The sequence below is a fragment of the Opisthorchis viverrini genome, assembly GCF_000715545.1.
Source record: "Opisthorchis viverrini unplaced genomic scaffold opera_v5_125, whole genome shotgun sequence".
Lineage (NCBI taxonomy): Eukaryota > Metazoa > Platyhelminthes > Trematoda > Opisthorchiida > Opisthorchiidae > Opisthorchis > Opisthorchis viverrini.
The window spans coordinates 217,234-230,435 of record NW_008751786.1 but is presented as its reverse complement, the minus strand read 5'-3'; the positions used below and the strand labels follow the sequence as shown (position 1 = coordinate 230,435).

General features: G+C 46.2%; 1 protein-coding gene across 1 annotated transcript in view; it reads right to left on the bottom strand.

The window, feature by feature from the left end:
* Window positions 1-7,254: 7,254 nt before the first annotated feature.
* The window catches only part of T265_06326 (hypothetical protein), a gene marked incomplete at both ends in the record, with an annotated part of 32,407 nt that continues 26,459 nt past the window's right edge, over window positions 7,255-13,202 (bottom strand). The window contains 9 exon segments of the mRNA XM_009171559.1: window positions 7,255-7,371; window positions 7,759-7,899; window positions 8,625-8,813; window positions 9,177-9,317; window positions 10,042-10,230; window positions 11,152-11,289; window positions 11,320-11,452; window positions 11,468-11,576; window positions 12,062-12,281. Of these exon segments, the coding sequence (XP_009169823.1) occupies window positions 7,255-7,371; window positions 7,759-7,899; window positions 8,625-8,813; window positions 9,177-9,317; window positions 10,042-10,230; window positions 11,152-11,289; window positions 11,320-11,452; window positions 11,468-11,576; window positions 12,062-12,281 (1,377 nt within the window).

Sequence of the window (13,202 nt, the reverse complement as noted above, 5' to 3'; positions counted from 1 at the left end):
ATGAAGGTGTAATGCCCGACAGTGTCAGCAAGAAATCGGTCTTCGAAAGGAAACTTGGCTGGAGCGGTCTAGGATGGAATTTAGGACAGCAATTCTATTCATTTATTGCTGGTCCAAAAATTTGGCAAAAATCAAATTCTACTCAGAGGAATTATCTATTAGCCACACGACCGCTGTTGAAGAATTTCCCTAGCGAAGTTTGCGCCTGGCGGTTTTTGTAGACTCCAACAGTTATCGGCGGCCCAGGTCTACACGTCGAGATCGATGAAACGCTAATATCTCGCCGTAAAAACCACGCAGGGCGAGTCCTTTCCCAGCAGTGGATTTTCGGAGGGATCTGCCGGGAAACTAAACAGGTGTTCATGTATGCAGTGCCAGATCGAACTGTGGCCACTTTGGTGGACACGATCCAGGACTGCAACGCTCCCGGCTCAATCATCATCTCCGATATGTGGGCATCATACCAAGGAATTGAAACGACGGTTGACATAAATTATACTCATTAAACAGTTAATCATACCGAAAACTTTGTGGGTCTAACCACTGGAGCTTACACACAAACCATCGAACCCCCTTGACACGTCTACAAGACAGCTACTCGTGTTAGTTCGTTTGGAGACAAAGGTACCGAAAAACGGACCTTTTCATGAGAATTATTAGGGACATGTCCCAATTTCACCCTCCTCACTAAAACTAAAAGGACAAACTTCCTGTCCGCTTTTTTCTGATCTTTTTCGGGCGCGGGACTTATTATTAAGGACATGTCCCAATTTCACCCTCCTCACTAAAACTAAAAGGACAAACTTCCTGTCCGCTTTTTTCTGATCTTTTTCGGGCTGCGGGACTTAATTTTTGGAGGGGCTTATCTGGAAAAGATCCCATTGAGGTCACGTATGGTGATAGATACAGTTCAAAACGAGGGAGATATCAAGAAGCAACAGAATGAAGGCGCAAGTGATTGTAGAGGAATTATCCATGGGAGAAGATACCTTTACTCTAAAGGAGACATCTGGTGAAAGCACGTCAAAAAATTCCGACCACGCAGTGGAAAAACATGTCAAATTCTGTCGCTGGCTGAAAATTTCGGAGAACGTATGAACCTTCGTGTAAAACTCGGATTCAACAGCTCCAGATATCAAAAATTAATGTCGCAGTGGAGTGGGAAGAAAGCATTGTGGACACTCGTTTGGAGTAGCAGACAAAACAGATTTTCAGCGTGGACAAAATTGCACAGAGATATTTTCTTGTGTCTCAGCGTGTTTTATCCTGTCTGAACTAAGGAAAGTAGCGGAGCGTTTGACCCGCAATGCAGCAGCGTTAACGAGAAACCTGTTATTAATAACCAAGATCGGGAAAGGTACTAATGCTCGCTGTTGCAAGAACAGAACCTGATTAGGCGTTGATGACGCATCAGATGGGGAAATACCTTATCTGGATTACTAATGGATACCTCCAGTAGTAGTATTCAACCGGACCAATATCACACGCCTCTATATCCACCAGGATAATATCGGGTCTCATTTTTAGGCTGTGGTTTGGAACTGACTTCCTACGTCATCAGTGATGAGAAAAGTAACGATAAAGAATCCGATAAAATTCTGAAGGTGTGGGAATGACAGTGAACTAAGTGTTAGATGGAGAAATGACAAGTGGTCATTGTCCTGAATCTGCCAAGGGTTGGAGGACAATGAGGGTGGGGGGGGGGGATTAAAACTGAAGTAGATCCTTGAAGATATTGAGCATTGGCGAAGACGCATCCGAACCCAGGATGGATAACCTAATGGGGTTGGATAGTCTGCATGTCTTCATTCGTCACGGAAACGGTTACAACCGGAAGTAGACAATCTCGTACAACGAAGTATTCTGTGGAAAGTTGCTGACTTTATATGCATTCACTGGTCATGAATGCTTCCAAAGCTTGTCAATGACCTTAGGGAAGAAAACAGACTTTCCAAAGTCATGCTTTATTCGTTTTCATCCGAAACGCATTATATCAAATTCTCGCCGTGCACACGAGATGTTGACACAGCCAACCTACAGTTGCTTTGGTTTAATGGTGGACGCGAAATCCGCTGACCACTTGGAAAAAAAAGATTGAACAAGGTGCACTGACCCACAAACCACACAAGTCACTTCGGGACAAGATTTATGGCACGTTTTGGTTAGTCACTATGCACAGCCCGAATTCGCGACAATACGTGTGGAGCACTGTTCCGCCCAATGTGACGCAAGAACGTACTGGTATATTAGGACACGAGATAGCTTGCATCAACACAGCAGGTAGAACACACATGTACTTCCACCCAACCTACCGCGTTTGAAAAAACCGAATGGGCAGACGCTGCAGTCAAATGGTAGTGACGGGTACGTTAGCAACTGACTTTATTCGGGTGACTCGGTCCTCCCCGCAGGTGGGCGAGGAGTGTACACCCAACTGGTGACGAATGACACATGTAACCGCGGAGCTGGCAGCGAGGACACTGGAAGCGCTGGCCAAAAGCATGATGATGGAATCTTTTAAAACTCCATGATACGGGTGAAAAACAGTCATCGAAATACAAAATCTTGCACGATGGCCTAAATACATAAAACAACCAGTTACTTCTCTCACTCTGAAGAGAATCTTCTGAAAAGGGATTACCCCATGGACAGATATACCCGCCCCCCTCATGATGGTTTCCTTTCATGAATCGTCATACCACGCATCGAATCATGAGTTATTCAGATACGAAAAATGCACAAGGACGAAACAGCTTGACTAACTGTATCATACTTGCGAACCTTTGGAGAAAAGTGAACCAAACGTGGAAAAGTGTGGTGCAGAAGAGTAGAGATGACACATTGTATGTGGATACCAGGTGTCACTAGCCAGAACTCTGCACACTTTCCACGAAACTTCCACAGTGAAGTCTTATTCGACGAACGTGGATTTTGGCCATGACGAATTTTCATAATCAGTGACTCATAAAAATACGGCTAAACTCCACTAGAACAGATGTGAGTGTGTGCAATCTCTGTGATGTCATCGTCAACGGCACGTAGGTAACTAACTTTCACCTGTAATGACACCATATGACGTCTGATAAGCCTGACGCACCTTTGGAAAGTACTCACAGGTGCATCGATCGCCGTCAACTGAAGCAAATCGAATAAGAAAACATAGAATCGATGGAAAGTTTGAGAGTGACGAGCCCCAAGAAGGGCGAAACCGGTGGTGGGCTGTTGAAGAGTTTTCAGCAACCTTATGAGTAGTGTAGTGGGTGAATTTTCGGGGGTTAATGGTCTGGTTAGCGTTTCTACAATAATTTTCCAACTTTTTCACTTCTGCTTATTGAGACAGACTGGCTGGAGCGAAGTAACACACGGAAGTGACGGTTATGCGATGGTACACAAGAAAAAACGCTCATTACAAGTGAAACATTAACGACGTTGATCTTCGGCCTCTGCTTCAATCTCTCTATAGTGGGTTCACTGTAATAGGGTCACTGGAGCCGCCACGTTTCGGCCAACTGTTTTTTTTTCATTAATAAGGCAAAATACGTCTTTCTCGTACGGTCATCCTACTTCATGGTTTTGATTTGAATTCCGATAAGTAGCAAGTAACGAGTTTGTGGTATTCTCAATCACTTGTTCCATAACGGGATTTTCGGTAGTCTAACCATTTCCCCGGTTACTATACATGGTTCTTATGGATGTTTCAGAGACGTTCGGACTCGTTACAACCCCCCGTCCCCTGAGACGATGACTTGTCAATCGGTTTTAAACATTTTCCACTTTTTATGGTTGGTGTATACAAGAATACATGCGCACCCTCGTACACTTGCATTCACACACACACACGTATACTATAGTACTCTGTTGCTCGTCGCACACAAGCCTTGTTGTGACAAACCACGTATCCAAAGAGCCAGCTTGTGTATCGGATTCCAGGAATCAGATAAGCAAACGGAGAACTATATTGGCCGCTTTTTGCAAAACTGAGCGTAATCAGTTCATTATCTATTCCCTAGTGTATTGTATGTATTAGTTAACACCATACACAGGACTGGCTGTCACATCAATTAGGCCCGCTAAACGTTAACGGTCGATGTGGAAGCTCATTGTGTTAGATCCCACACCAGCGTTCACCGTTAGCCTCGAGGATTTCCCCGAAGAGTGAGGATTTAAGAGGAAGTTCGTCTACTGAGTGATTATTCCCTCCCCGTCCCTTTGACATTCTCCTCTGTGAAGAAGAGCCAGCTTCATGAACGTCTAGAACATAATCTGCCCAAGGATGGTGGTCAGCGAGGACTACCGTGATGAGTAGCGAGTATCTGCAGTATTCATTGACTGCTAATCTGGGGAATCCGTGGTATGACGTACCCACGTTCAAAAGTATTCTGGTTTCGGTTTAAACCCTCCACCCCTGCCCCACAGAATTGTATTTGGGACAACAGATGATATGGTTAGAGCGCGAATTTACTGACCACAAGGTCCGTGGTTCGAACCCGACCTCTGCCTCTCGACTTCTCCTGTCTGGGCTTTGGCAACCTGGCAGTACCCCAACCCTCGTGCTTGCTTCTGCTGGGATGGCAGTTAGGCACCGAAAGGGTGTTACAGCTGAACGATTTTTTTCAGCAGATGAACGTTCGAGGATCCTACCGACGACATTCGCTCATGCCTACGGACAGGCATGACGACAGGGTTTCGTACCCGTCACCTGATGTCACCACCTACTTGATTAATCGGATTTTCCGCCGTCCACTTGATCACTTTCCCCCTTCCAGCGACTAGAAGATTACCAGTGTCGAACCGGAGAAGATACCAACATATTCCTGTAGGCTTCCGTCCTGCTAAAACTATAAACGAGTTACGTAATACCCCATCAAACAAGTGCTCCTGTCGTTTGAGGAATCGAGCTCCATTTCCGCGGTACAACAAGGCTTCTGCAAGCATCGATCATGTGTCAACAACTGCCGTCTCGCCTGCGAGAAATAAACAAAAGTCAACAATTAACGGTATACTTAATTTTGACAGCGTAGACCTCAGCGAAGCGTTCGATAAAGTTCTGTATCTTCTGTATACGCTCCATTCCCGTAGGGGATCCAATACGGGAAATTGTCGATTGGACGGAACATCACTTTTTCCAGCTATTTATGTCAACACTCACATGTGCTTAAAGACGCTTAGAAGAAAATTTGTGGTACCCCTAAGGCATCGCAATGCTGTGGGCCTGCTCAGCCGTTCTAGCTACCGCCGAGTTCTTGTTGCAAATCAAGGATGTGATCGATCTGAAAAGGTTCCCTTTGTCTTAGCTCCACTCGAAATGAAGCACTTTTTCCTAATTCTAACACAAGCTACAAAAAAAACGCAAATGATTAAGTTTCGTTAATCGAACGTAGTACCCGCCAGCGACGGTCCGCACAAATGGTAGTTGTCATGAGAGGGTGGGAGTCCCAGTAAGGAATCAGTTTGCAAACCCCAAAAGATGCTTCCTCTTTGCATGGTTGAAGAAAGACTGGATTCTGTAATGTGTTCACTACGTATCTACTTCATTCTAATCTCGTCATACGACCATCGATCCACTGAGATCGCAGATTTTTTCGGCGACCACGAGGGAAATAATCGATATTTGGCCGAAGCGAAGCTGGCAGGTGGTTCGCATTTGCATGCTACCTGCTGAAAAAAACGAACATTGAAAAAAAAACAACTGGCCCTAGATGTGTAGGTGTGAGAAAAAAGCAATCGAAACCCATCAGCGTAACATCGCAGCACATAACGAATTCTATCAAAGGCGGTCATCTTTCCACTATAAATATAACCGTACAGTCGGTGCGGTACAACACCGCACAGCTGTGTTTCAGCGAACTGCTAAACCGGTTCGTTGTAACGGAAATGGAGTGGAAACTTGTCTAACACGTAGTTAGGGTTTGCAGGACAGGTGGGTATTACTGCGACCGAAAATCGTATAGGGTTTGCAGGACAGGTGGGTATTACTGAGAACGAAAATCGTAACGGCACAGGGAGAAACATTGGTTTTTTTTTTCAAAATCGACCAATAGGAATCGATCGGTGTGCTTACAGGGGCGAGATTGGTTCACAGTAAATTTCGTCAAGCTGTCCAGTCCAGTCAATAACCGCTTCTTCATTCCATAACTCCGGCAGAAATATACCTGTCCTCGCCGGACAGTTGATGGTTGTTTCCTCAGTTCCCTGCTGCCAACGTTTCGTCGCAGTGATTGATTGCGGTAGGTCACTTTTTTTACTTTCAGCTGTAGCACCCTTTCGGTGCCTAACTGCCATGTCACCAGAAGGAAGCATGATACTGGGATAGTGCCAGGTTGCCCAGCCTAGACAGGGGAAGTCGGGGGGCAGAGGTCGGATTCGATTCCGGTCAGTAAATTCGCGCTCTTACCACTTGGTTCAACTCGATGGGCCACTAGACTTCTTAAGACCTGTCTGAACTTCAACGAGGACTAAAACAATGCACTATTGTTTTTGACGAGGTCCAGCTAGTTACTGGTGCTTCCCAAGAGCACCATTACATCTAGCAGGTATCAACATATCAAGGACCCCTTACTGTCACGTGCTTCTAACTGGAGCAGTTTTCCTCAGTGCCTTCGATCTATGCTACTTCGATTGTACTCACAAGGACTTAGTAACATACCCACTACAACGGTGTTCGTTCCAACGCAGTAGTACATCAGCTGATTGCCGCTGTTGTGGTGAAATCAACTCTAAGATGACCTTCGATCAGTGCACGAAAAAAAGACATCGCGAAAATTCCACGTAGGAATTCGTAAAGATATTTAGCAATCACGCAGGTTAGACAGCATGGGGCTGGATGATACCACGTTGAAGTCGAACTGGCGCTAACCAACCCTGATAACCTAAAGCTTCCGGTTATCGTCAATCGAAATGGTAACGTCTAAGATCACAAATTAGGGGAGTGCTATGTCCCGGAGAATTACATTCACGGAAGACGGCACGGAGTGGACCAAATCGCCGGTCTGAGACTCGTTGATATGGGGATTTACACTTTCAGCAACACCTGACATGCAACTCAGAAGGAAAAATATGCGATCTTATTCTAATAAGAAACACAGTTTCGTACTTCAATCAAAACTTCATCTGTTAAGTGAAGGTGAGAACTGCACGGTTGTTTCAACCTTGGTGCAGCATATTCAGTTGAAGAACATCATAAACGGGAGATTCACTTGAGTCCCCCATGAAAACCGAATTGATTTGCCAATGATTGTATTTGTCGAAATCAGTTCAATTTGGGTTCAGGTAGAACATAAGGTTGACGGAAACTCGGGGACCGCGCCTACCTGATGAGCCCCAAGAAGGGTGGGCTGTCGAACAGTTTTCAGCAACCTTGTGAGTAGTTTCCTTTATGAAAACCGCACGGCCGTTTCAACCTCATCGGGAATGACCAACAGTGTACCTATCACGAACCTCCAGGCTACTAGCCAATCACTTTATCATTCAACCACGAGCAGCTGATACATATTGCGATCAAACAAGATATAGTGCCCCTATCCCCCAAACAAGTCATTCACGCCACGCTATACAGCTAAAAGCCTCCTCAACTGACGATTCAATATGGGAAAGGCTCAAGCAACCTGTGGGATGGATCCCCTATGAGGTGGACCGATTGTTCGGTAGGACCGCTGAGTGAAACGAGGATGAGAATTACAGAAATCGGAATGCTTGGACAGAATAAAAAATGGTTCAGCTGTAACATCCTTCTGGTGCCATGCTATCCGAAGGAAGCACAAGGGCTAGGATACTCCCAGGTTGCCCATACCTAGACAGGGGAATTCGAGAGGCAGAGGTCCGGTTCAAACCACGGACCTTCCGGTCAATAAATTCGCGCTCTAACCACTTGGACCATCTCGCCCGCTTGGACAGAATACCCTTTATCAAACGTGAAAAAAGTGCTTCACGACATTGTGCACTTCTTTATGGCTCCTCGCCTGTTTCCAACCTAGTGATCCTCCTCATGCTATAACAAATAAAGTATACCGCAGATGCTCGCAAGACGCCCGTCTGATGTTAGTTTCCATGATCGTATGTATCAACATCCGAAATGGGGACGCGTGCCATAACTTAGTTTCAAACGAGAACAATGTGAATACAATCTAGCAAAATGCCGCAAATACACACGGAACAAATATGTTACCCGTGTCATTGAATATCCAGGCGACACGCACGCCGCCACACGCACAATGGCCAAAGTAAGCCAGCCGCAGGTAGAGAGGGGGGAAACGCGTTTCACCTAACAGTTACAGACCCACGTGCTGAAAACTTGGTACGACAACACAAGCACATAACACAACTTGATGGCCGCACATCTACTCGGTGAAAAAGATACTATCATTACATTCTAGCGGAGCTTTCGGGGGGACACCCTCGGTTTGTTCTTGCACTGTAATCGATCAAACAAACGTCATCACTTAAGTGTTGGAAATGTGTAACAGGAAAAAGTGTGCCCTACTACGGGCACGTGACCTACGGACGATATTTGTGGTATCCGCATTCCAGGGGTCCAGCAAAAGCCTAAAGGGAATTCGACCTAAGACTACACAAACTTTTGTGGAGAGCGCCTAGTGTCGTTCCAGATGAGAATCTGAACTTCAAACAGCTGAGTGCTTCAGGCGCGAACATCCTGACCGGAAAGTTCGTGGTTCGAACCCAATCACGGCACTTCGATAGCTATCAACTAGGACTGGGCAACCTGGAAGTAGCTCAGAACGCATGCTTCCTTCGGGTAGCATGGCAGCTAGGCACCGAAGGGGTGTCACAGCTGATCGGAAAAGATCTGAACGCGCCTCTAAAGATTGTCAGTATCACTCAGCNTACCTATCACGAACCTCCAGGCTACTAGCCAATCACTTTATCATTCAACCACGAGCAGCTGATACATATTGCGATCAAACAAGATATAGTGCCCCTATCCCCCAAACAAGTCATTCACGCCACGCTATACAGCTAAAAGCCTCCTCAACTGACGATTCAATATGGGAAAGGCTCAAGCAACCTGTGGGATGGATCCACTATGAGGTGGACCGATTGTTCGGTAGGACCGCTGAGTGAAACGAGGATGAGAATTACAGAAATCGGAATGCTTGGACAGAATAAAAAATGGTTCAGCTGTAACACCCTTCTGGTGCCGTGCTATCCGAAGGAAGCACAAGGGCTAGGATACTCCCAGGTTGCCCATACCTAGACAGGGGAATTCGAGAGGCAGAGGTCCGGTTCAAACCACGGACCTTCCGGTCAATAAATTCGCGCTCTAACCACTTGGACCATCTCGCCCGCTTGGACAGAATACCCTTTATCAAACGTGAAAAAAGTGCTTCACGACATTGTGCACTTCTTTATGGCTCCTCGCCTGTTTCCAACCTAGTGATCCTCCTCATGCTATAACAAATAAAGTATACCGCAGATGCTCGCAAGACGCCCGTCTGATGTTAGTTTCCATGATCGTATGTATCAACATCCGAAATGGGGACGCGTGCCATAACTTAGTTTCAAACGAGAACAATGTGAATACAATCTAGCAAAATGCCGCAAATACACACGGAACAAATATGTTACCCGTGTCATTGAATATCCAGGCGACACGCACGCCGCCACACGCACAATGGCCAAAGTAAGCCAGTCACAGGTAGGGACGGGGAAACACGTTTCGCCTAACAGTTACAGACCCACGTGCTGAAAGCTTGGTACGACAACACAAGCACATAACACAACTTGATGGGCGCACATCTACTCGGTGAAAAAGATACTATCATTACATTCTAGCGGAGCTTTCGGGGGGACACCCTCGGTTTGTTCTTGCACTGTAATCGATCAAACAAACGTCATCACTTAAGTGTTGGAAATGTGTAACAGGAAAAAGTGTGCCCTACTACGGGCACGTGACCTACGGACGATATTTGTGGTATCCGCATTCCAGGGGTCCAGCAAAAGCCTAAAGGGAATTCGACCTAAGACTACACAAACTTTTGTGGAGAGCGCCTAGTGTGGTTCCAGATGAGAATCTGAACTTCAAACAGCTGAGTGCTTCAGGCGCGAACATCCTGACCGGAAAGTTCGTGGTTCGAACCCAATCACGGCACTTCGATAGCTATCAACTAGGACTGGGCAACCTGGAAGTAGCTCAGAACGCATGCTTCCTTCGGGTAGCATGGCAGCTAGGCACCGAAGGGGTGTCACAGCTGATCGGAAAAGATCTGAACGCGCCTCTAAAGATTTTCAGTATCACTCAGCTACCTGGCATCATTCCTGTACGACACTAATTCGTGCCACATTTATCGTATCACAAACAACTGTAGATGAGGGCAGCGTACAGGAGTACCGTTCGCAGAGGACCGATTGTGCTTATTCGGATGTACGACACTAATTCGTGCCACATTTATCATATCGCAAATAACTATAGACGACGGCAGTGTACAGGAGTGCCGCTCGCACAGGACCGCTTGTGCTGACTCGGAACAAGCATTGTTTGGTGCAAGGTGGTTGCTGTGTTCCGACGGCTCCAACTCAATCGGGCTCACGAAACAACCCTCCGTCGTAACCAACGCTCATCACAGTGTACAGTTAAATAATGCTGGACACACATGGGAGGTGCAGTGTATGCTATCAGAATGGAGAGTTGTGATTGAAGTCAGAGGAATAAGCGTCAACGGGTCTATGTGCATTCTATTCAACCCTCAGACGCCTGATGGTCAACATAAGGGGATTGGCAGCTTCTTGAAGCATGAATTTGAGGGAACAAGGAACTGGTGGCTTAGCAGCCAGGACGCGCTTCCGAAATAGGAATCGCTTTAGAACGTTCAAAAGCCTGCCCGTATCTACAGCAAGTATCGTGCGATAAACCTGATTTCAGTTACATTTAGGTTGACAGCTTGTCATTCTTTGTAGACAGTCCTTCGAGGATGGGCATAACGGTTGGTTTCGGCACCGGCCACGGTTGTGTAGGCCAACTCTTCGTCCTCTCCTCGAATGCTACACACCTTAGACGTCAGAGCAGCCTTCGATTGTCTGTTGCATAGAAATGCTAATAAGAGATGCGGTCAGTGGTTCTTTTTAAACTAACAAAACATTATAAAATCCAGGCTTAGGTGAAGCAAGGGCTTACAGTCCGTTTTCACCTCCTTTGACTTCTGAGTCCCACTCCTCTTCAGTTTCATGATCGGTGACGTTCACCACAGTGCACTGGGAAGTCAACGTCATGACAGAGTAGTATTTCCAGAGGACAAGCCTAGATTTCCTGTATCGGGTTGTCAAAGAGCGAGATGGCTCAATTGGTTAGAGCGTGAATTTACTGACCGGATGGTCCGTAGTTCGAACCCGACCTCTGCCACTCGACTTCCCCTGTCTAGGCTTGGGCAACCTGGCAGTATCCCAGCTCTCGTGCTTCCTTCGGATGACACAGGAGCTAGGCACCGAAAAGGTGTTACAGCTGAACGTTACTTACGTTACTATCGGGTTGTCAATCGCCATATCGAACAGATAGTCCGTGCTAGGTAGATTCCCCTGTCTAGGCTTGGGCAACCTGGCAGTATCCCAGCCCTCGTGCAACCCCCCTTAAGAGATGCTGATGACCTCCGTCTAATTTGAAATATGAGTGAACAATCGAGAACCGATTGGTAATTCACGCTCACTTTGGAATATTCGTTGGAACCTTCCAAGATATGCTAGCCAACCCAACTCCGAGACCAGCTGACAACGAAGTAATCGAGGCAGATAAATGCTCGTCGAACAAACTGGAAATCAAGCTCTTTTAAAAGCAATTAATCCAGTTTTCGAAAACACTTAGACTGTAATGATGTGAATAAGGCGACAAGCTTTTCCGCAGCCCTAATACAATCAAGAAGTGTTCCGATAAGTAATCAACCAATCGAATGTACACAGTGCTACATCACATCCCAGACTGGGCAACAAGCCCAATTGGCAACAAAAAGTTGGGCAGAACGGATGGGTAGAACTCAAGCGGCATGTTTAGAAAGAAAACAGCACTCAGATGGTCGTCACGTAATACGAGTATATTTTGATGTCCAATAAAAGTTACTACAATGCATGAAAAATAAGTGAAGCAGAGAAAAATATCGCAGTAGTGCACCAAGATACGGACAAACAATGAGAAAGAGGGGGGAGCGAACAAAGAAAGCATCGTTGGATACAAGGATAACCGGTATGGTGGCGGGCGAGGATAGAGGAGATTCGAAAGCCGCACAGCCAGCGACCGCATACTCATCAGGCACACAAATGAGGTCGGTGGGAGACAAAAGCTATAGGATGAGTAGTCTCAGAGCAAACAAGCACAGTCCGAGATACGACTCCCCAATTACTCGCCTGGATGTGTTGAACGGAGGGTGTGGCCATCAATTCACATGAACCGACAAGACTGGAAAGAAGAGCATATCAATGATCAAGACATGAATATACTGACTGGTTTCATGTATCTTTGCAACTGCGCACCAGACGATTGTACAGTGGCAGAGCAATTCAGTGCGCGTATTACTTACAAACTTGCATTCGAGAAACCAAAGAACGGTGTGTACAAGTGAACCATCACAGAAAAATTTATCTCAACTTGTGAAATTGATTTTATGATCTTGGCCGTTTTCGAAAATCTGATAATCTTTATAGTGTAGTGGGAGTGTTCGCAACAAAGTGATGCATTAGTGGACCCCATGTGACTAATCACAATCCGTGGAGCAACAAATAAAATTCATGCGATTGTGGTGCTTCGGACATGTACCGCGCCCGTCCAATTACCGACGTGCCACTTTCCATTCCGACCCCAGTGACAGGTATGTTGTGGTAGCCAACCAAAGGGTACGTGCCATTTTGCGCTGGGTTTAGGTCCAGCAAAATGTGAGCTCAATTCTGCTGATGGCGTCTAGCTTCAGATGTGCTTATTTGTTGGAAGATGTTGACTCCTTACATTGGACTCTTTTCCCCAGAAACAGGGTTTTGTGCACTAAGTTCCCACTTCTTCTCTTTCCTCAAGGTTGTTTACTACTGGTATATTGCCACCGGTGAGAACGATCGTGATTGTCTTGGTAGTGGAGTTCCAAAACAATCTGACCAATCACAAGTGAGCACTCACTCCATAGGCCTTGGCGTGACATCAGCTTCTCTGTCAAGGGTCGAGTTTACAATGCTGCGGTACGCTCCATATTACTATATGGATCAGAAACCTGGCC